The sequence below is a fragment of the Scaptodrosophila lebanonensis genome, unplaced genomic scaffold (genome assembly GCF_003285725.1).
Source record: "Scaptodrosophila lebanonensis strain 11010-0011.00,11010-0021.00 unplaced genomic scaffold, SlebRS2 tig00000092-arrow-pilon, whole genome shotgun sequence".
Taxonomy (NCBI): Eukaryota; Metazoa; Arthropoda; class Insecta; order Diptera; family Drosophilidae; genus Scaptodrosophila; species Scaptodrosophila lebanonensis.
In genome coordinates, this window is record NW_022060566.1 from 3,392,315 (window position 1) to 3,413,833 (window position 21,519).

Consider the following 21,519-nt stretch of genomic DNA (forward strand, 5'->3'; position numbering starts at 1 on the left):
CACCCCGTATATACATACATAAATATATATATATTTATTTAGGTATATATACACACACATATATATATATATAGTATATATATAGAATGTCCTTGTCTGTGGAGCCTTGCTCTCAAGTATGATTAAAAGTTATTAACAATTTGGCGGTTGTTCGTCGAATTGGCAATGTTTTTTTTTTTTTTGATTTTAGAGATCCTTGTAGCATATGTAATTAGAAATGTGCAGTATATATAACTATAATTTTATATTTCCATTAATCGCTATATAACGATAATAATAATATTGATAAAAAAAATAATGATGATAATGTAATTAACAAATTGAGAAAAAGTTTGTTTTTAATAAGCATTTTGACACGTTTCAATTATACATATAAAGCATATGAGAAAAAAAATGGAATTGTCTTATCAATTATTAACGGGACAATATAGTTCTGGAGGGATTCGGGCTGTTCGCAAAAGGAGTTCATCAACAATGAAAATTCTCATCAATTGTCATCACTTATTAGATGAGAAATGCTTTTTTGGGAAATTTGCTTTCTGGGAAGAATCCATCAACAATTGAAACCTGCGGGACGTTACATATTTGAGAGTGAAAAGGAATTGTCTTAAAAATAATTAATAATAGAGCAATTTGGTTTTTGAAAACAAGAAACTAACATCTATTCTTAGCTGGGAAATAGATTTTTGGAGTCGTGTCATTTTCCTGAGAATTCCCCAAGAATTTATAATCTAATCTAATCTTATCAGTTACTAACTTTTAATAAATTTCTAAGTTGTTAAGTTTTTATTTTTATATTGGTAGATCTATTGACGCCTCCGACCAGACTTGGCTGTGAAACGGACCATAGCTAGACGGAAGGCAAATAATATTCCCCCACCGGGGTGGACGCGTTTAATAGATATAAGTGTAAATTGAATATTTTTCTTCTACGTAGGCTTTTCCAGCTTATAAGGATTTTTATATACGTATAAATACGCATATTTAAATATAATTTTTAATTTTTTTAAAATTGTTTGAATTATGCCTTTTATAGCCTGTACCCAAAGGGTAAAAAGGTAACACCAGAGTGTGAATATTTGTTTCATATACATAGCTCGAGTCGTTGTAGTCCTTCAACAAAAAAAACCTATACCTTTTGAAGCCTATTTCAAATTAAAAAAATTAAATGAAAAAATTTACAAAACTGAACTGATTTGAAAATAAATTTTTCTTGTGGAAGTTATGGCGTATAATAGCTGACACCTTATAGACCATAGAAAATAAACAAAATTTGTATAAAATAAACAAAATAGGTACAATTTAAAACAAATTGCTTAAACAAATTAACACAATAGTTGTTAGGAAATTAAATGACAAAAGAGTCAACCGTGTATTATTTTCAAAGCCCATTTGTTTTCTTATTTGGGTTAAATAAAATAAGCATTTATAAATAAAATTAAACATTCAGTATAAATATAAAACAAAATAAAAAACTTTAAAAAAAATGAAATAAAATGAGAACTGGACCGATGTTAACAACAAAACCAATGAGACGTGAATGAATGTTTTCAGCTCATTATTCCACGGGTAGTCAAAAAAAAAATCAAAGCCTACTCCGATGCTTCGCAGGGCCTGCTGCGATGCTACAAAATTTGGAAGTATTGTTCGTAAACAGTGTTGCCACACAACTCGTATGTCACATGACGGAAACATCAAGCAATAATAAACGATCTGGCATTCCCTTTTTCACGTCACTGCCACTCTGCAGCTTGCAGATTTTTCATAGAATCTTTAGAGCCTGATTCCCCCCTTTGGAGTTAGAATTTTCCAAAACTTCTTAGTGCTCACTTTCACTGTAAAAGGAAACTTGTGTCCAACATCTGTCAGGATAAATGGAGATTAGCAGATAATCGAAACATACAGAGAAGAAAAATTGCGCACAAAAAAACTCTGATTTGGGAATGATTTATTCATAGATTTAGGAGATACCTAAAAATAGAGGCTTTTAGAGATGGTAGAGAGCGTTCGGTGGAACAACAAGTGGAAAAAATCATTATAATTTAAGCATAAAACCCGAACCTGACCCAAAAGACCATAAGAATCTACACCTACGACACTACATACATAAATTTTTCAATGAACAAGAAAGTTTTGATAGTTCGATTTTTTGGAAAATACTTGTATATGATATGCACATATATGTACTGAATCAATTCTGATAAAAAGATCAGATTATAACGAACTAACTGTAACTTGGTTTCATTTTCTTTATAAACATAAAGTTTTAACAAAAGTATTGGGTACAAAGATTAGTTTTTTCTTCCGATAATTCCTATCATATCTATATGATATAGTAAAACGAATGTGATAAAAGGTTGCTAAGATATCTCAAAAAAAAACAACAAAGTTATCATAGAACTAGTGTTATTAGAACCAATCGTTCCTATGACAGATATTATAAAATAATGGGGCTTTTCGGTTACCTTAGCTACTTATTATAGTTCCAGGTGTTCATACGGACGAACAGTCGAACGGACAGTCCGGGCGGCTCGGACGCTAAGACCTATAAATATAGATACATATATCATTAAGTAATTTTCAACTAAGAGATGATTTTCACAGCTTTTTATTTAGTTTACTCTTAAATAGAAAACAGAATTTCCCAAAAGTGCAAAACATTGATTCTATCCGATGCTCCATATATTTGTGTTGCAAGTCGATCAAGATACAAGATACATATGTTTGCCTGTTTTAAGTATGGCATCCATTTGTTCCCACTCTTCTCGCATCAAATTCGTGTTTAATTATCTACTCTTCCCTTTTCATTTGGCCTTCAAATACGGGGATTACCGATTACAAATTCCTTTTCTGTCCACCACCCCCACACAATTTGCTGAGTCACGATATAGAATGAATCATATTTGTTAGCAACCAGCATACATATTTCAAAGGCTGATGTGAAATAGCAATTAGCTTACGTCAACGACAAAATAGTATGCTGGCTGAGTGATAGTGCCACGCATGGTTGGTGTCTTTGCTAAGCTCAGACCAGCAATGCAATTTTTGGAAAAGTAGAATTATAATTGATTCAAATATGTACAAGCATTAATTAATTTAGATACATTTTTGAAAATAATAAATTGTTGTTATAATTTTGTAGTTTATTACCGAAATTTTTTTAAAGTGTAAGATGTTTCACATTTTATATTTCTAAAAAAATTAAAAAGAAATGTATAAAACGTACATATACATATCATACTTTTCAGAGTCTTAAAACAATTTTTTCTGCGTTCTTTGAGAAAAGTTGAATAACTTGATCGAAACGGCTAACATTTGTAGAGACAAGAACATCTAAAAATTTAAATTCCCTATCATCTAATAAAAATCGAAAAAGAGAGCATGCCTGAATACAAATATTCGAAGACAAATCTGAACAAATTGTTTAATTTAAAAATACTAATAACTGCTGTGTTTCCTCTCCTATACTTGTAAAGGTCGAATAATTCAATCGAAACTGCTAACAATTTCTATTCCGTAAAATGAAATCAAAATCGGAAACGGAACATACCTGAATATTCTAGCAATTCACGTACATTCTTGTGTTTTTTGTTTTTATTAATCACAAAAGGCATAATTATTTTTTATTCGTTGAGCAATCAAAACATTTACTGCCCACATATTTAAAATGTTATATAGAGTATTGTGTGTAATCATAATTTAATGACAAGCCAATTTATTTATAGAATTTAGTCTCTCTCTCTTTCGAAAACAAAACAGAAACAACAAATTCAAATATGACAATGTTTTTCAATTCAGTTTTGATGTAATCAAGAATAATATACATATACATTATATATGTATATGTACTACTTAGTACGTCTCTGCTGACATATTTTGCTGCTGTCGTCAACTTGAGAGGCCCACGCAACAGAACTAGAGATCAGCAGCTGGATGCTGGGTCCATAAATGATCCGACCATGTTGATCACTTGATGCCAGAATTTGATTGATTTGTGCAGTGTGTACACAAAAAAAAGGTGAAAAAGGAAAATAAAATATACCGTTAAGATAATCATGATAATATGCACACACACACTCAACATATGTATGTATGTATGTATATATAGAGCTGGTAGCGAAATTTCTCGACGGCTCATTAAATGTTGGGAAAAATTGTTTTCTTAATATACGAGTATATGTACAATATTTCGCCAGCGTTGTTGGCTGTCGCTGTCGCCTTGAAGGTCGAAAATTCCGCTGAAAATGTGTTCATTGTTTGGACAGAGGCATTAGCGGCGACAAACAGTTGACGCTGGCGTGGGCGTATCTACTTATACATAATTATAATTATTTGATGCCTCTGGGACGACACGTCGTGACGAATGCATATTTGTTCAAAATTCAACCAACAACAACAACAACAAAAACTTGTCTGTCGCCTTCAAGGTGTATCAGCAATCGAATTGGCCGTATTAAGGCAAATTGCTTTGTCTGATTGCCAACGCGGCGTATGCGTAATTTTGAAAACCAAACTTGGTGACCGTTACAGCGTTGCCGCCATTCACGACGCAATTGGTTTACACCGATATTCAAAAATAACAATAATAAAATATCGCCTACTACGGCAGGTAATAATTTTAAACCAGTTGCGACGCCGCAGTCCCACGTCGACTTGTTTCTTTCAACTCACGACGAAGTATAGTAATTAATTAAACCGTTTTCATTTTTATTTATATTTTTCTTTTCATTCCCTCTTCGCTGCATTTTCAAGCAAAACCGCAATTTGCACTTCAATCCCTTTGAGTTGGCAGTTAAGTGTGTGTGACTGAGACACAGTGTGAGAGAGAGAGAGGGAGAGAGTGATTGAGTGAGTGGGAGTCGGAGAGAGGGAAATTGAGAGCAGAGAAGGAGAGTTGACAATAGACAAGGAACTATTCAAAACTAATAATATAACAAACTATTGACTACCCCCGCAAAAAATTGGCTTTAGAATACCCTGAAAAAAAAGGAATGGACCTACATTTAAGATTTTTCGGAAATTAAAAATAATTATAGAAGTATATGTAGAAGAACTTTATGCCTATAGGTATTATGAAATTAGAAATTTGTTAAATTTAGTTTAAAGTAGAAAAATTCATATTAATATACATATATTATAATTTTAACGTGCAGATTTCTTTTATTTGCAGATTTGTTTTATGTCATATATTGTTTGGTTCTTTTTCGAAAGATTTTTAAACCATTTTTCATAGTATATATTTAAAATATTGTATACAAATGTATATTTTAGACAAAATATAATTTTCGTTTAATTTTGAAATTCGTTTCCCCTCTTTGATACCAATATTTGTTTAAGAATTACCCGACAAAGAGCGGGGAGAAATAATAATAATAACAAAAGACCGAAAATTTCAAAATCAAATACAAACAGCACAATTCCTATAATAATATTACAGCAAATATTTTGAATTTAATTTTACCTTATTTTAGCGAAATTTGAAATAAAGCGTATCTTATGTGGGTCTGCTCCAATACGCAAGTCTTAATAGTTTAACATCGACAGCTTATTGAATACATTTATATTTTATAAAATTGAGTTTCTTTTATTCTGGAATCATATCTATTAATACATACTCTTTGCTTCATAATGTTATATGACACCAGAAAAGCGAGAGTTCGAATAATGCTTGAAATGCATTAATACTAATTGATGCTAATTCGTTTTTTTGTTTTGGATCGCTAATTTACTATGTTATTGAGTACGTGTGCAAATTCCGATTTTAAGCTAAGATAGGAATAACAATGAATTTTTCGAAAATTAAATTAAATTAACACTCATGCTTAATAATCCTTCTATTTGCCGTGTCCATCTGTCTACTTTTCTGTATGACCGCCTGGATCTTGAAGGAATATACATACATATGTGTTATTAATCATTTTATAAGCAGCAACAAATCTCATCACCTAATGGGAATATCTCTTCTCAGAGTATAAGGAGTGAGTTAGTGAGTGGGAGAGAACTGAACAGAGTGAATCCAAACTATTGGATATAATCATAATGCCGTCAATTGGTCTCAAACGCCAGCACCACAATTGGTAAATAGCTGCCTTTGACTTCTCTCACATAGTGTTGCCAAATCTAGAGTATTAGAAAAAGCTAGAAGCCTTCTCTTATAAAATCTAAAAAAAGCAAGATCTGCAAATAGCATTTTTAAACATTCTGTAAGATTTTATAAGGGTTTAGTCTTTAATTAACATTACCTGCTTCAACTACCAAGGTGATTCCAGTTCTTTTCTTCAGAATGCACTGGCGTCCATTGATGATAATATTTTCTGTCAATTTACTTAAATTTCCCTTTAGTCGGAATATGTTTTATAAAGTGATTTTAGTTCTGAATCTACTTTGCTTCTAATTCTTCTTATTTAGCTATAAAAAAATGAAAAGTTTGTAAAGGGTTCTTTTGAGTCTATTTTGTTCCTATTTTCCTTGTAAACGGAGAGCCAGCTTAGTTTCCAAGCCCTAGCTGTAATTTTATAGTTACTTGAAAACTCTACATTTAGAGGGAAATGGCCAAATTGTCAACACTGCTGCCGTCACTCGTCGCATAAATAAACACACACACACATACACACACACTATACCAAACACATTATGAAGAGCAGAAGAGAACGCTTCACATGTGCGTTGTGCTCTCCGTTCGCGCTCTCTTGCTTGGCTGCTCGCGCTGCTATAAAAGCGACAACACACAGAAATGCAAAAGAGTCTACAAGAAAATTTCAAACGCGGCGTAATAAAGCTACGAAGGCACAGCAGCAACGAATAAACATACATACATAATTCTATTGTGTTTGTGTGTTGTTTTTTTTCCTCGTCTGATTAGCACGAACCTCAAGGTGAACAAACAAAATCTGAAGCGGACAAAAACAAGAATAGCCAAAGCTAAACTAAATTTAACTAAAAACTTCAAAGGAAATATTAATAATAATTCGAGTGTGCGTGTGTTTGTTTATTTTTTGCTTGTAACCATATAGCTCGTGAAACCAAATCATCGCCCTAACCCACACAGTATTGTTGTTTTCAACGCAAATTAAGGAATAAGTAACACAAAAAGAACAAATATGGCCGAGGCAAATAAAAGAAATATTCCCATCAAGTTGGGCGACTTCAGCGTCATCGATACGGAATTTAGCAGCATACGGGAACGCTTCGACTCCGAAATGCGCAAAATGGAGGAGGAGATGGCCAAGTTCCGTCACGAGCTGATGAATCGGGAGGCCAATTTCTTCGAGTCCACCAGGTAGGTGTTCGTTTGTTGTGTGCGCAGCTGTTGTTATTATTATTATTATAATAGCCTCGTTGCCGCCAGTTCTGGAAACATAGCGCGCTATGGTTCTTCTAATTATTATTATTGTTAATTTTTTAATGTCTTAATGCTATGCTGTGTGTGGGTGTATGAGTGAGTGAGTAGGTGTGCATGTTCTCCTATGTGTGTGTCTATGTGCAAGTGAGTAGGTGTTTGCGTGTGCGTGTGTGTGTGTGTGTGTGTATCGTGAGCCGGTATATTGTCTGTCTGACTTGGTGGGATGCCCGGCGCCGGCAAAACCAACCCCACATTTCTTTGGCCCGTTTCGTGGTTGCGCGTTCGCTTCACAGCTTGACTGCATTGCATATTTACAGTGTGGTCTGCCTAAAGCGAACTATCGATAACAGGTCTTTGGTTTTTTTTTTTGAGCCTTTTGTTAATCAAATATACTGCTCCGATTAAAAATAAAAGATTAATAATTTGTTCGAGCTTGATCAAAATTTAAATTAAATTACAAAGTATCAATAACTAGACTAATTTCTTATTCGAAAACGTTTGTATTCAGCGTTGGCTGTCTTCATTTTCCTTACGTCAGCTGCTTAAAATTGAAAAACAATTTAGCAATAAATTGAGTTTTAAATTTTCAAACTGTTGGAATTGTTTTTAATAGTATTATAGTTTGAATAGTTTCAATCAAGCGTTAAAATCTATTTCTTTTTTAGTAAGGAGTATTTTGAAGAAATTTGATCGGTCTTAATGTTTTTTACGTTTTAATACATTATTTAATTTGCTGATTACATTTTTGCTGACAAATTGTCTGTTAAAATCGTGCGAAATCTTCCTTCAGAATTTATGTATACAGTTGCATTACTATATAATGATTTGAAATGAATGTAATAACTTGTATCTTTTATTGGAAGCCATTTTTAGAGTTTTATCGACAATTTTAACCAAGAAATATTGTAGTTGTACACAAATTGCTTTTGATAGATATTTCAATATCTGTAATGAATTAGATTATATTTCGTGCTTAGGTTTTCTTTAGCAAAATTGTAAGCTCTCAAATAAAACCAAATTCGATGTTGTCTTCCAGAAGCTTCACTGTAGAAATAAACATATATATTATGCATGTATCTATCCGCTTGCCAGCTTGTCAGTACATTTTTTCTTTGCCTTGTGGCTAAAGCACTCAAGCATTTACAATCTAGCGCTCGCTGCCAACTTTTTAGCGACGACAAGCGAAGAGACTAGAAGGAAAGTTGACTATGCTGTCCAATTTTGTTGTTGTTTGCCTTTCCTTCTTGCATGCACTGCACATACATACATGTACATAGTTATGTACATATTTACATATAAACATAAATGTGTTTGTTTGCTATTCATAGGCATATAACTTTCAAATAGTCCTTGCTGTTGGCTCGCTATTCCTATAGTATGAATCATGGTGCTATGGTCTCATAAATATTTTGGCAAGCTACGCACTATAATTGTGTATCGTATTCTGGCAACCTAAGATTCTTAGATAATGATAATTTCAGATATTTTATTTGCACTACAAAAATATATGTATGGCGCAGAAGTGCAATGAAATTTATCATAAATTTGAAAACACTCTCGAAATAGCACGCCATTTGGCTAAAAACTTTAAAACAAAGTTCATTTTAAAGACATTTGTGTGTTTAATTCTAATTGAAACCCAAATCGCTTTTTGTAACTTAAGCGTTTATTATAGAAAAAATATCCCATTGTTCACAAAATATATTTATCAAAAAATAATTTTAAAATCCCATATAGGTCGGCAATGGACCGACCGATAACAACACCTTTTTATTGCTTCAGCGCGCCTGTTCTGATTTCACAATTAACTTTGTAGGCCTTTGTTTATTTTGTCTGATTTGTTCCCATATACGAGAGTATGTATGTATGTATGTCTTATCTATAAATTGATATTTTACCAATTCATTGAAATTCGATAGCTTATCTCACTTGGATTCGAATGCAAAAATTTAAATTATATACCACACAGAAAGTCAATTACTGTTTAGAGTTGAAATTCAGAAACTATATACTTGTACTCGTATGTATATAAATAATAAACACACTTGAAATAATATTGAGACTATAGATATGAAGGCATGTGTGCATTTCGATTTACGCTTCAACAGCATTTGTTAACAATGGGCCGTAACAGCAGCAAATTTTTGAATGTACAACATTTACGAGCAAAAGGAATATATACTATAAGAATAGTATATAAATACAAGTATATGCCAAAAACAGGTACACTTGAGTACACCCCAACAATGTGGAATTATTATTATGCGTCAGCCGATCTGCTCATTCACGTTCTTCAATACACTATACTATATGTATAGTACAACAATTTGGAACACACATGTGGCGTTTATGTGCAAAATTAGACAATGGTGTTTTTAAATTTTCCGCAATATGTTGCCATTAAATGCGAGAATTGATTAATTTTTACCTTGTCCATAGTATTGAGATTAATGTGCGCGGCGAAAGGCGAAATACTAAAGCAGTTTCGGAACAAAATTAAAAAAAAAATTGTCTTCATATCAATTATTTCACATGTATATAGTATTACAGAGAAAAGTTTCGCTTTTAATATTGTGAAATGTATAAACTTTTTCTGTACTTTGTATTGTGAAATATCTACAAATTAGGTACGTAATCGTATAGCTTCTACATTGTATACAAAACTGCCTAGGTGGGATGACTTTTCTTTTTTTTTTAGTTTATATATTTAGTAGAACATACTACACTGTGTTATTTCTGGTATTTCTGGATAGCTGCCTAACTAGTAGAATTAACTTCAAGGTACTTAACGATATGCTATTATAATCTAGCAAATATTTCACTTCTTTCTATTTAAGCATATCAATCTTTAAGCTAAGATCAAAATAAATATATGTATATGTATGTGTAAGTTGCTGAAATTACAAATTTATGGGTCAGAATTTTCTCAATGTAAATTACTCTTTCCGTTTTTATACCCTGTGCCGAGCGATTAAAAAAGTATATCAAGTCTGCGGCAGATAGGGGTGTGACAAACAAATTTATATGGACATGTCCGTCTGTATGAACGTCGAGCTCTCTTGTACCATAACATCTAGGGACATTACACTTTGTTTGTGCAGTTATCTTTTCCACTCACCGATTAAGTTTATTACAAATCATATATAGCCTCATTATTTTGTATAACTGTCATAGGAACAATCGGTGGGAATATCGCCCTTTGTGTTCATTACGATATCGCAGCCAAACTTGGTAATCATGAGTTCTGTAATGTCACACTATAGTTTTCGTTTTGTTAAAATCTGAGCATTTTAATAAAACGTGGTTGTTCTGAAAAAGTTATTTTAGTTCAAGAGCTGTGGAAGAGTCGGACTGTGATTTTTTTTTTTTGGACTTAGTATCTATTATATATGTAGATATTAAGACATTAACCTTAACATATGAAGTTTTTGACAATCTGACCCAAATCTACATTTAATTGTCTAATTCAAGGCAATAGATTTGATGCGCTATCACGTTCATTAGAAACTTTGCGGAAAATGGTGGAAAATTGGGGCGTTTCAGAGAGTTAGTGTTTTGTTTTAGTTACTGGCGTTGCGTGTGCATGACGAGCTTCTCTACCGTTAAGATACATATGTATGTATCTCAAACTTTGCGTAAACAAAATTAGCCTGAATTTCTGTTTCTGTTTGGGCTTGCGGGCAACTCTTTTGTTAGACAACTGAATGAGTTGCTTACTCACTGCATTTCCCTGATTGTGTGTTGTGTGTTGGTTGTTATAACTACACACACACACATTTATATATACTACAATACATATATACTATATGTCATGAAATCGATAAGGACGCGTGTCCTGGCCCACCTGCTTGCGCGCCTTGGCAAGACCTTCGCGCACGATTAATAATGAGTCAGCGAGTCAATTTTTTATACGCCTGCTGACCCCAATGCAAGCACACTATAAACATACATACATATACATATATATTCGCTTCGATCGGACAGTCTGGCAAACAGTCAGTAGCGACGGCGACGCGGGTCAGAGACGCCTCCATTTATGGGGAACGGTTCACACCCACGCATAGTGTTTGTGTTTTGAATTCGGTTTAATCGTTAAAGGCGGTCATCGGAGGGGGGTGGGGCGGGGAGGGGAGTTGTTTCAGCTCAAATGCCAAAACGTTCAAAATACTCAAAATACTGAAATACTTGAATGTGTGTGTGTGTGTGTGTGTGGATGGTGTGTGGCCGGCTGTCATCGTCCAAAAATAAACAGACACGTCACCGTCATCTGTTTCGGTTAGCATACATGCAATACACTTGTCTATACACATATTTATGTTTGTACTTATGTATTTGTGTGTGTACGTCCGTCCGTCCGTCTGCCCGTCCGTCCATTTGACCATGCACGTCGAACTATTCAGATGCGCCAACAAATTTCAGCTGGCAAGCAAATTGATTTCTACTCTTTTCAATTTAATTTTAGTAGAACAAGTGGGGCAGTCCAAAAGTTTTCGTTTTGCTTTCAATTTCCGCCTGTCATTGCAATCGGTGACACCGCCGACCCTGTCGCCCATCCAACCACTCAACCCCTCCCCTCATCGATAATTGCTTAAAGCAAACAAAATGCTTCGATCATCGCAAAAATTTTAAATCAAAACATGCTTGTTTTAAATTCTTAAGTGATGCAAAGTCTATTCTGTTCAAGAGACAGAAGAACAGAATAATGTAGAGAGATTCGTTTAGTTATAAAATCTAGATATTTCCCATCAACCAGCCACCCTTATCCGGTAAAACCAATAAAATGTTTCGATCATCTAAATGAATTATAAATCAACAGATGCCCGTTTACAAGGTATACAATTAACAATCCAAATTATATTTTTGCAGTTTAATATCTCACTTATTTTAGAACAGATCCTCAATTAGGAAACAAATTATGCTTTAATGTATGATTGGCAGATTTTCCTATATAGCTGATTGAATCTAAGAAAGATTTACTAGCTATTTAAAAAAAAATTCAAATATAAAGTTACTATGCAAGCAACAATAAAGAGATGATAACCAGAGTCTTTAAGAGATATCCTCTTCAAATTGCTTCTATAGAATATAACAAAGATATCCTAAATAGAACGTACATTTTCAATTGGAAACAGTTTTCCATAATATTTCAAAATTGTCGAAAGAGGGAGAGAAATTATTGAATAAAACAAGATTCTTCTACAGAAATTGTTATCTGCATATTATTCTTAATATTTAAAAATAGTTGATAGATTAATAATAGATTATCTACTCCTTTTAAAATTATATGCAGTTAAAGATTTTTATAGAAGATAAATTGGAGAAAGAAATTATCTTCTACAGAAACCGTTACCTGCTCAGTATTCTTAATAATATGAAGAATATATCCTTAATTTTGAACCTTGAATCAATTTTATTTTGAATACAACTTTTAAATGCCAATTGGCATATCAATAATCTTTCAAAGTCGTTGATTTCTCATAAGCTTGCACAGATAAAAATTCAATGATAACTGAATAATAAATATTTGTACTTATGTATATGTACATAAAAATGTAGAGATACTATATATGGGTGTCTGTGTATATGCAAATAAATTGCAATTGAGCTTCAAGTGAACAGTCATTTGTTATAAATAAATAGCTTTAGAAGCGCGCAAATGAATGGGAAGAGCTGTTGTTATAGTCACGACTGAGAGTTGAGTTTGTGTTGATAATAAAGATGAGATGAGATGATGATCATACGATCGTGTGTTATTAAGCTGCTGATGTAAGATATCTGTACTTATATATGTATGTATGTACATACATATGTATGTGTTGGAATGTCGCATTATTGGGTGTGGGTGGCTGGCTGTCTGTCTGTCTGTCAGTTAATATTGTTGTTGCGATAAGTAATGAGCGGTTAACTGCTTTGATTAGAAGCTGATGAAGTTAAAATCAATTGGTTTCTTTTATCTGTAGAAGGCGGGGAACGAAACTTGGGAAAATTTAGTTGTTTGTTACCAAGGTGGGGGCAAATACTACAATAAAATCAAATTTAATCTCTTGGCACAATCGACTGTGGTTGAATGACCGCAGCCTTTAGAATTCATATCGTGTTCCATTCTAATGCTACGGCAAATATTATGGCACTCTCACATTTCTAAATACGTATGTACATACATACATATTATATGTACGTATGTATGTTTGTGTGAGTATGTGTGTGTAGTTCGCGCTAAGACTTTATTTTATTTATGTATGCGTCCATTTCCATTTTCTTTTTCAATTCCTCAAATGCCAATGGCTCGTTTTTATGTCTGTCCGTCCGTCCGCCCGTCCGTCCGTTTGCTTGTGCGTCTGTCCTCCTTTAAGGCACTGGCACGTGGACAAATTAGTCAGAATGCGTAAAAAAAACGTTTGCTCAAAATTTGTATTTAATTGCACATCAAAACGCAAACTGATTTACCACCAATAGATTTTTTCGTTTCGATGTCTTTTCAAATTTCTTTTCAAATAAGCTTTAATGTACATACATACATACATACATACATACATGTGTATGTATGTACGGGATTGTGTGTGTGTGTGTGTGTGTATTAAAAATGTATACATAAGCATGACATCATCAACCATCGACGATGAGCGAACAAACGAGCAGAGCAGTCTGGCGCTCATTGAGTGTGTGTTTCATTTATATGCATGTGTGTGTGTGTGTGTGTGTGTGAGTGCTTGTCTCTCTGTCCGCGCGTCCGTGTGTCTCTGCTGGCCGGCCATTCAAAAGCAAACACAGTACACCTTCTGCTCTTTCCGTTAGTAAGTGTACTTCGCGTTGCTCCCTCGCCGTTCTTCTTGTTGTTGTTGCTTTGGAGACTGATGTTTGGGCAACGGTGATTACATTTCGCACACACACACACACACTTACGTTACATACATACATACATACATATATGCGTACTCAGATGCTGGCTTTTGGCACTCGGTTACTTACTGTACTAACTGTATTAGCCCTGCTCCATTTTCATACTCTGCGCATGAAATGTAAAAGAGTATGTTAGGTTTGCGAACTGAAAATGTAACAGGCAGAAGGAGGCGTGACAAGACGAGTCGATCTATGTCTGTCTGTCTGTCTGTCTGTCTGTCGGTCTTTAAATTAATTTTAGGTATTTTAGGTTATGTGTGTCAATAATTTTGTTCAGAGAAAATCGGCTGTTTTTTTATATTTTTAATTTTCTTAAATTAATGGAAAAATATACAAGAATGAAATAAGATTAATTTAGTGGGAAATTGAATACTGTATATGAATAAAATTTGTTTTATTTAAATATCACCATATTTCATGGAGAAAAACTATGCTAAAGTCAGACATGCCAACTGTGCCAATAATTTTATTCGTCACTGTATATACTTGATCAGCATGATGAGACGAGACTACCTGGATCTCAGAGACTATAAAAGCTAAAATATGCCTTATGTGTGTACGCTATACGAGTCTGATTTATATTTTTTGATTTTCCCCTTCCCTATGGGGGATTTTCCGATTTTCCGTTCGTATAATCACCTATATCTCGGAGACTTTAAGACCTAGGGACACCTAATTTCAGTCCCAGATGCCTTATATGAATACGCAGAAAATTTGTATTTTGGAAATTCCCTCCCTCTCTCACCTCTCCACCGAAATTAGCGATTTCCCATAACTTCCGTATTTCTTAGAATATTTCATTAAAATTCTGAAAATACCCCCATTTAGTGATTACAAGCCCGTACGCCAAGTTTCTGATAGGCCGATTTAACAGGAAGCTATAGCGATATATGTATATATGACCAAGCAGTGCCCGCAGCTGTTTTTGTTGTTGTTGCTTCTTGGCACAGGCACAAGAGACATATACAGACAGACACAAACACGCATAGACATGCATAATTATTCTACACATATGCACAGAGTATTCCAAAGTCGGGACACCCGACTTTAGCTTCTTCACCTATTTGTTTTTAACTGATAAGGTGCATGGCGTTATGTTGGCCTACTTATCAGAATGAGAGCGACCCACTATGGCCCATGGCATAACATCAGGTGTGCATGTGTTTGATTTGGGCGATATTTGAATGTTCAATATGAATATATAAATTATAATTTAAATAATTATTTGCTCTATATGTGTACATATGTACATATGTTCGAATATATATGAAAAGAGGGAACAGAGTTGCTCGTTTTTACTTTCAAGTAACTGAGCAATAAAATATTTCTGACATAAGACCTAAATTTACTTTTTAAAAGTAACGAGTGGAACGTTTAGGTCGTGCTAGATCGAATTTTAAATACCCTGTTCTCATCTCCTTCTCCGCTGCAGTCCTTCACTATGACTTTTTGTTAGGAATGGCTTTTGCTGCTTACACAACCACGTTGAGGCATTATTACTCGGTCTGTCGGTATCTGATGTTTTAGTTATGGCTCGAATTGCTCCTATTAGTGGTAATCAACATCGATATTTGTTGCTCTGGTTTTGTTTTCACTAATTTCTGGTATTCCTAGTGTTTCTGACTCGCTGAGATGTAGAGTATAATTTCAGTCGGTCTCAATCGACAAGCCATCATTTGGAGTATGAATGTGTGTGTTTGTGTGTGTTTGCTAATTTGCTAATCGATTATAAACAAATACTTAACTAAATGCTATTTCTTTTCTTTATCTCTCTTCCTCCACCACTTTTCAATGCCGCTTGTTTACTGCTATTTCGGATAACGTTAAACAATATGTAAAAACCTGAATAATGAACGATGTATATATCTATCTATTCTTCTAATATTAATGCTTTAATATAGCTCTACTAAAAAAACAACAACAACCAGGTATATTCAATAAAACAAAGCAACAATAAACACACGTGTAGTTCGTTTCATTAGTTTTGTGTGTTTTTCTAATTTTTTTTCCGAATTTGTTTTTTTTTTTTCTTTTTTTTCTGTCACCTTTTGTTAGCAACGCCTGAACGCACCTCTCTACTAATAACTAAAAATTAAAAATAATGAATACAATTCGAAATCATGGCTGTCTTTCATTCTCTGCACTGCCACCGCGATATGGATGACAGGCCTTCGGGGACACACACACTTTAGAGGTTAAGAAATTCATTTCTAAAACCATGCACGCAAATAGTTTCTTGACACAGACCCGCACAAACACACTTAGACAGATACTAGCACACTCTCAGTTCTGTATGTACATATATATGTTTTCTGTTCAAACATGTGTGGATCTTCGGATAAGTATTTTTAAATGCATGCAACACAGAAACATTTCACCACAGAAAATGGGGCGTACATGCTTTATTTTTTTTCCATGTTGCCAACAAACTCAAAAATTTGATTCAGATTCTAAACAGATCGAAGATGCTAAAAAAAAACTTGAAATAATCGCAAGGGGCATACTAGTAATACTTAATGCTAAGCAATTATAGATAAATACATACTGTAAAGTGTGGTCACGAGTATTCCACAAAGTGTACATATATGTATATGTATATGTATAGGGCGTTCGTTAGTAAAGTAAAGTAAAAACGTATTGGAAACCTCACTTAAACTGTTAACAAGAAAATTATATAAAAACCTTAAATTTTTCCAGCTTCTCAGATTTTCAGCAGTAAAAGGGTTAAGTTTCACAATACAACGTATATTTAGAGTGTAGACGATTCAGAGATATAATTATCTTCATTTTAAATAAATTGAAAAAATGATAATATTTCAAATATTAAAATATGAAAAGCTTTCTACAATTACAGAGTGTGAAAACAATCTTCGAAGGTACTAAGAAAAAATTTCAAAAGTTTTTAACATATTTATTATTTCAGAAATCATTTTGATAATCATTTTAAACAAATCGGGACAACTAAGTTCATGTCAGTTCGAAATTTTGCCACTTCGACCCCGATTTGGGGAATGCACAGACTGTAATAAAATTAACTCTCCCAAATAAGAAGTTGCCCGTTGTAACGAAAACAATCAGAGATAGCGCCAAATAAACCTCAATTGGTGGAACCCTGCACCACCCTAGTGTTCTTCTGACTGTAGAAAAGTTAACCCCACAGTTAACATTAGCTTACTTCAATTAGAAGTTATCCGTTGAAATCACAGCTGACTGTAGGCAATAATTTCTTGGCAGCCAGAGCTATACGCCTCCCTAAATTAGACCAGATTTGGAACGTATTTAATAAATTACACAGACAGCCAGAGAGTCGACCTTCTGTTATAAAAAAGAAAAGTAGAATGTGCGACCAGGTAGCTTTAATTTATGAGTTTTCCATTCGAGGTATTTAATAAGATTTTGGCACCACTTTCATATAAATATCTGTTATACCATTGTCTTTAGTCTCTGAGCAAGAAATATTTTGTATATTTATCCATGAATAAACAAATATAGTACATAGATAGATATATATATATATATATATATATATATATATATATATGCAGATAGAATCGATCCAAATATGTGCTGCGAGTTGGTTTGCATCGGCATTGTGGGCGTTAGTCGAAACATTTGAAAAATGATGTTTCATTTTTGGGGATAAAACGCAGCTGCTGCTCAGATCTTTGTCTATATATAGTGTAGATACTGATTATTGTCAGTTGCAGACAGGCAGTGCATTATTATTCGTTTTTTTTACATATGTTTATTAACAGCTGCTACCAGATCCGGTCCAGACTTTGAGTGAAGCGGTATGGAGTGGAGTGAAGTTTCAGGGTTAGAGTAGACGAAAATAGATTTCCATAAATAAATCTGTTGCATATGGAATTTCATTTCCAGAGAATGCAGCAAGATTGTGTTTGCTTTCGTTGTTTATAAATACACGCAGTATAGTACAGTTTGTTTAGCTATATAAACTATATGGTTTTTGGTTTAGTTTAGATTAAGATATCATCAAACTTGGGAGTTAGGCAACACTTTGTGTTTCATTCTCTGATATACCTACATACGTATGTAACTCCCTAATGTTCATTATTATTATTTTTTAACTAACTACAAGCGAATATATTTTTTTCATAGCAAGCAAGACAGTATTTAAATACATACATATATGTAGTATTGCACTTTTTTGATACTTTAGAAACATTAAGCTAAAGTTGCTTTCTTTTATGATACTTTCAGCTCAACAACAAATTCGGCCCTGCCGTCGCGACCAAAGCAAAACTATGTGTCGGACATCAGCTCTCCCTTGATCCAGGTAAGAAGTAATTCTCTTCAAATCTCATGTTTGTTTGCGAATTCAAAACATCATTCCCATTTCAGTTCGCATAGTAGTTCAATTGCAATAGTTTGGCTTGTAGGTTTGTTTTTTTTTTTTTACTAAATCAAATCAAAAGTTGAACATTTTTAAGCAAATAGAATCATTTCCATTTTAATTCGCTTAATTAAGTTGTAAAATCGAATGAAAAAGCAATTGTTTAGTTTATGTAAAACAAATTGAAACATTTTTGTCTTACGACCATAAAATATCTCATTATTAATAAATGAAAAAACTATTTCAAACATTTTTTTCGATCTGAAAGTTGTTTAATAACAGTAGGTTCCAGATAAAATAATAACGTTTGAGTTCTTGAAATAAAAAAAAAAGAAACGAGATAGTTTTTCAATCTTTTTTTTCTCTAACAATACATTTAGATTGAATTATTCGTTTATGAATCTGAAAAACATTATCATTCACAAATTAAGTACAAAAGTAATTCTTTAACTTTTGAATAAGATAATGGAATTTTTGTAATATTAAAATTAGTTAATTGGTGTCATCATTTAACTCAGAATAATACGCTACGAAAGAGTCCTTCATGAAAATTTAAAAATTCAAAATTAGTATTTCGAAGTTCCTTGCAAATTTGAATAATCGTTTAGTATTATATTTTAAAAATTAAATGAAAAAGGATTGTTATGTTATCGATAAAATGGCAACTACAATTAATTTTCGAATGCTTTGGATGTCCTTTCGAGTTCTAAACTGTTGAATAGGTTTCATAATTTAATCTAGATTAGACTTACATTTAATCATCAATTATTTGCAATGAACATAATCTTAAAATTCTTTTCATAAAAACGCATTTTTGTGATTTTGAAATTCCACTTTTTTTTTGTAATAATCAAAGGCAATAAGAATTGATTAAAGTTGAAGCACCAGTTCAATAAAACAAAGTATTTGACAGCTTACCAGCTCTATTATTGACTTTATTGTCATTCATAATTGCATTTGTCGAAATTTATTTGGTTAATTTTTTCGTTTTTCATAACATAAGTAATGGAATTCGCTTAACTCACACAGTTTATGTAAAACCAAATCCGACCAATAGGATCGAAGTGGAATTGTATTGCTTGGTCGCTTTCTTCAAAAAGAACTCGTTGCAGAAAGATTACTAATTCGCTAAATTCTATTTTGTTTACAGGACGAAGGTGACAACAAAGTGTTGAAATTGCGTTTCGATGTCAGTCAATATGCGCCCGAGGAAATTGTTGTGAAAACTGTCGATCAGAAACTATTGGTGAGTAACTCTACAAAAAGATTATAAACTTTTCCTTTTGGTTAATTAACTTCAATTATTCCTACTCACAGGTGCATGCCAAGCACGAGGAGAAGTCAGACACAAAGAGCGTCTATAGGGAATATAATCGCGAATTCCTGCTACCCAAGGGTGTGAATCCCGAATCCATACGCTCGTCCCTTAGCAAGGATGGTGTCCTCACTGTGGACGCACCATTGCCGGCGCTCACCGCTGGCGAAACTCTGATTCCTATCGCACACAAGTGAGGTGCTGTCCCTAGGCAGCCCAGTTCTGGAATTCTGGAATAACCGTAATCCGCAAGCACGTCCCAAACGTGATTTTAGCACCTACTAAACCAGCAGTAGCAGCAACAGCAACAACTACAACCACCACAACAACAATAATAATTACCGCTATGTTGGCATCAACAACAACAGCTAATCATCGAGGCGGCTAACAAAAATATATTTACAAGAAGATACGCATAGAAACCGCAATATTGACTTTACACTATGATTTAAAAAGTGAAATCATACTTCGATTATTTTTATTTATGATTATTTCGTTTTTTTTTTTTTACAAATATATTTTTGAGTTAAATTTAATCTAATTACTTACTACTCATAAATAACTTTAAATTACTATATTTGTTAAATTTAATTCTTATTTATAAAATGTATTCACAATTAAACCTAATAATTCATGTCGTAATTGGTGATCGTTTTTGTTACTCGATTTTCGAATGGGGAAAATAAACGAAAGTTAAGAGCAACAATCAAGCAGTATGTTATTATTAATATTCAAAGCACAAGACGAATAAATATCAAGAAGAAGAAGCATCCACTCATTGCTGGATCGGACGATGCGATGTCTCGTTTTCTTCGCGCTCATGAGACGTGAAATAGTTGTATTTAGAAGATATCGACCATAGCTCAATAGCTCAGGAAGTTTTTGTTGTAAATCTTGAATCCTAATTTAAGATCCTAGGTAGGACAATTATTAAATTTTATGATAACCTTGAAAGTTCTTCAATCATGCTTCTGTTATGATGGTTGCGACGTGATTCCAAGTTCGAACTCACCCAAAAATGGAATTGGAGGTTTGAAAAGTAGCAATTTTAAATACAGTCTGAATCGAACCTAGTTTCGATGCAAATAACTATTAACCTAAAACTTGAGATCATTTGTTGAGTTGTGGATTGATTGGAAAATTTATGAAAATTAAAATAAAAGTACTTCGTTACTTTCTGCAGAATTAACAATTACATATCAAAGACTAAAAAGGTGCATACATGTTTGGATAGGTTAGTTCCAGGTAGTCCTGCAACAGGTAGCAGAATTACAGGAATTCTGGACCAGTTAAAGGGGTTTAATTCGTCAACGTGCTTGTGGAAGAAAGCTTTTCTGTAGAAGTGAGTCTGTCTAGCTATACGTTTATCAATAGGGATTAGTTGTCAAGGGAATTAATCTTGCCGAGAATTAGAGCCGAGTTTATTTCTAAAACTGTTTTCGATTCTTCTGGGTATTATACCCGACTCTTTGAAACATTTTATTGCTGCAATCCAGAACCAGAGCTACTACGAAGTTGCTTGGTGTTGTAAACGAAGAATCGGTAACCATCAATACCTCCGATATTTTGCAGCCTAATTCAAAACTACTCCTTAATACTTCAACACTA

At 33.4% G+C, this 21,519-nt stretch overlaps 1 protein-coding gene across 2 annotated transcripts; it reads left to right on the plus strand.

The window, feature by feature from the left end:
* Positions 1 to 6,749: 6,749 nt before the first annotated feature.
* On the plus strand, positions 6,750 to 20,553 carry LOC115627414 (heat shock protein beta-1). Of its 2 annotated transcripts, XM_030523076.1 has the most exons (6): positions 6,750 to 6,875; positions 7,014 to 7,279; positions 16,144 to 16,170; positions 18,464 to 18,539; positions 19,747 to 19,842; positions 19,914 to 20,553. In XM_030523076.1, the coding sequence occupies exons 2-6, from the start codon at positions 7,101 to 7,103 to the stop codon at positions 20,106 to 20,108; spliced, it is 573 nt and encodes a 190-aa protein (XP_030378936.1). In that variant the 5' UTR covers positions 6,750 to 6,875; positions 7,014 to 7,100; the 3' UTR covers positions 20,109 to 20,553. The 2 variants fall into 2 exon arrangements, with proteins under 2 accessions (XP_030378936.1, XP_030378937.1); XM_030523077.1 differs by lacking the exon at positions 16,144 to 16,170.
* Positions 20,554 to 21,519: the final 966 nt, after the last annotated feature.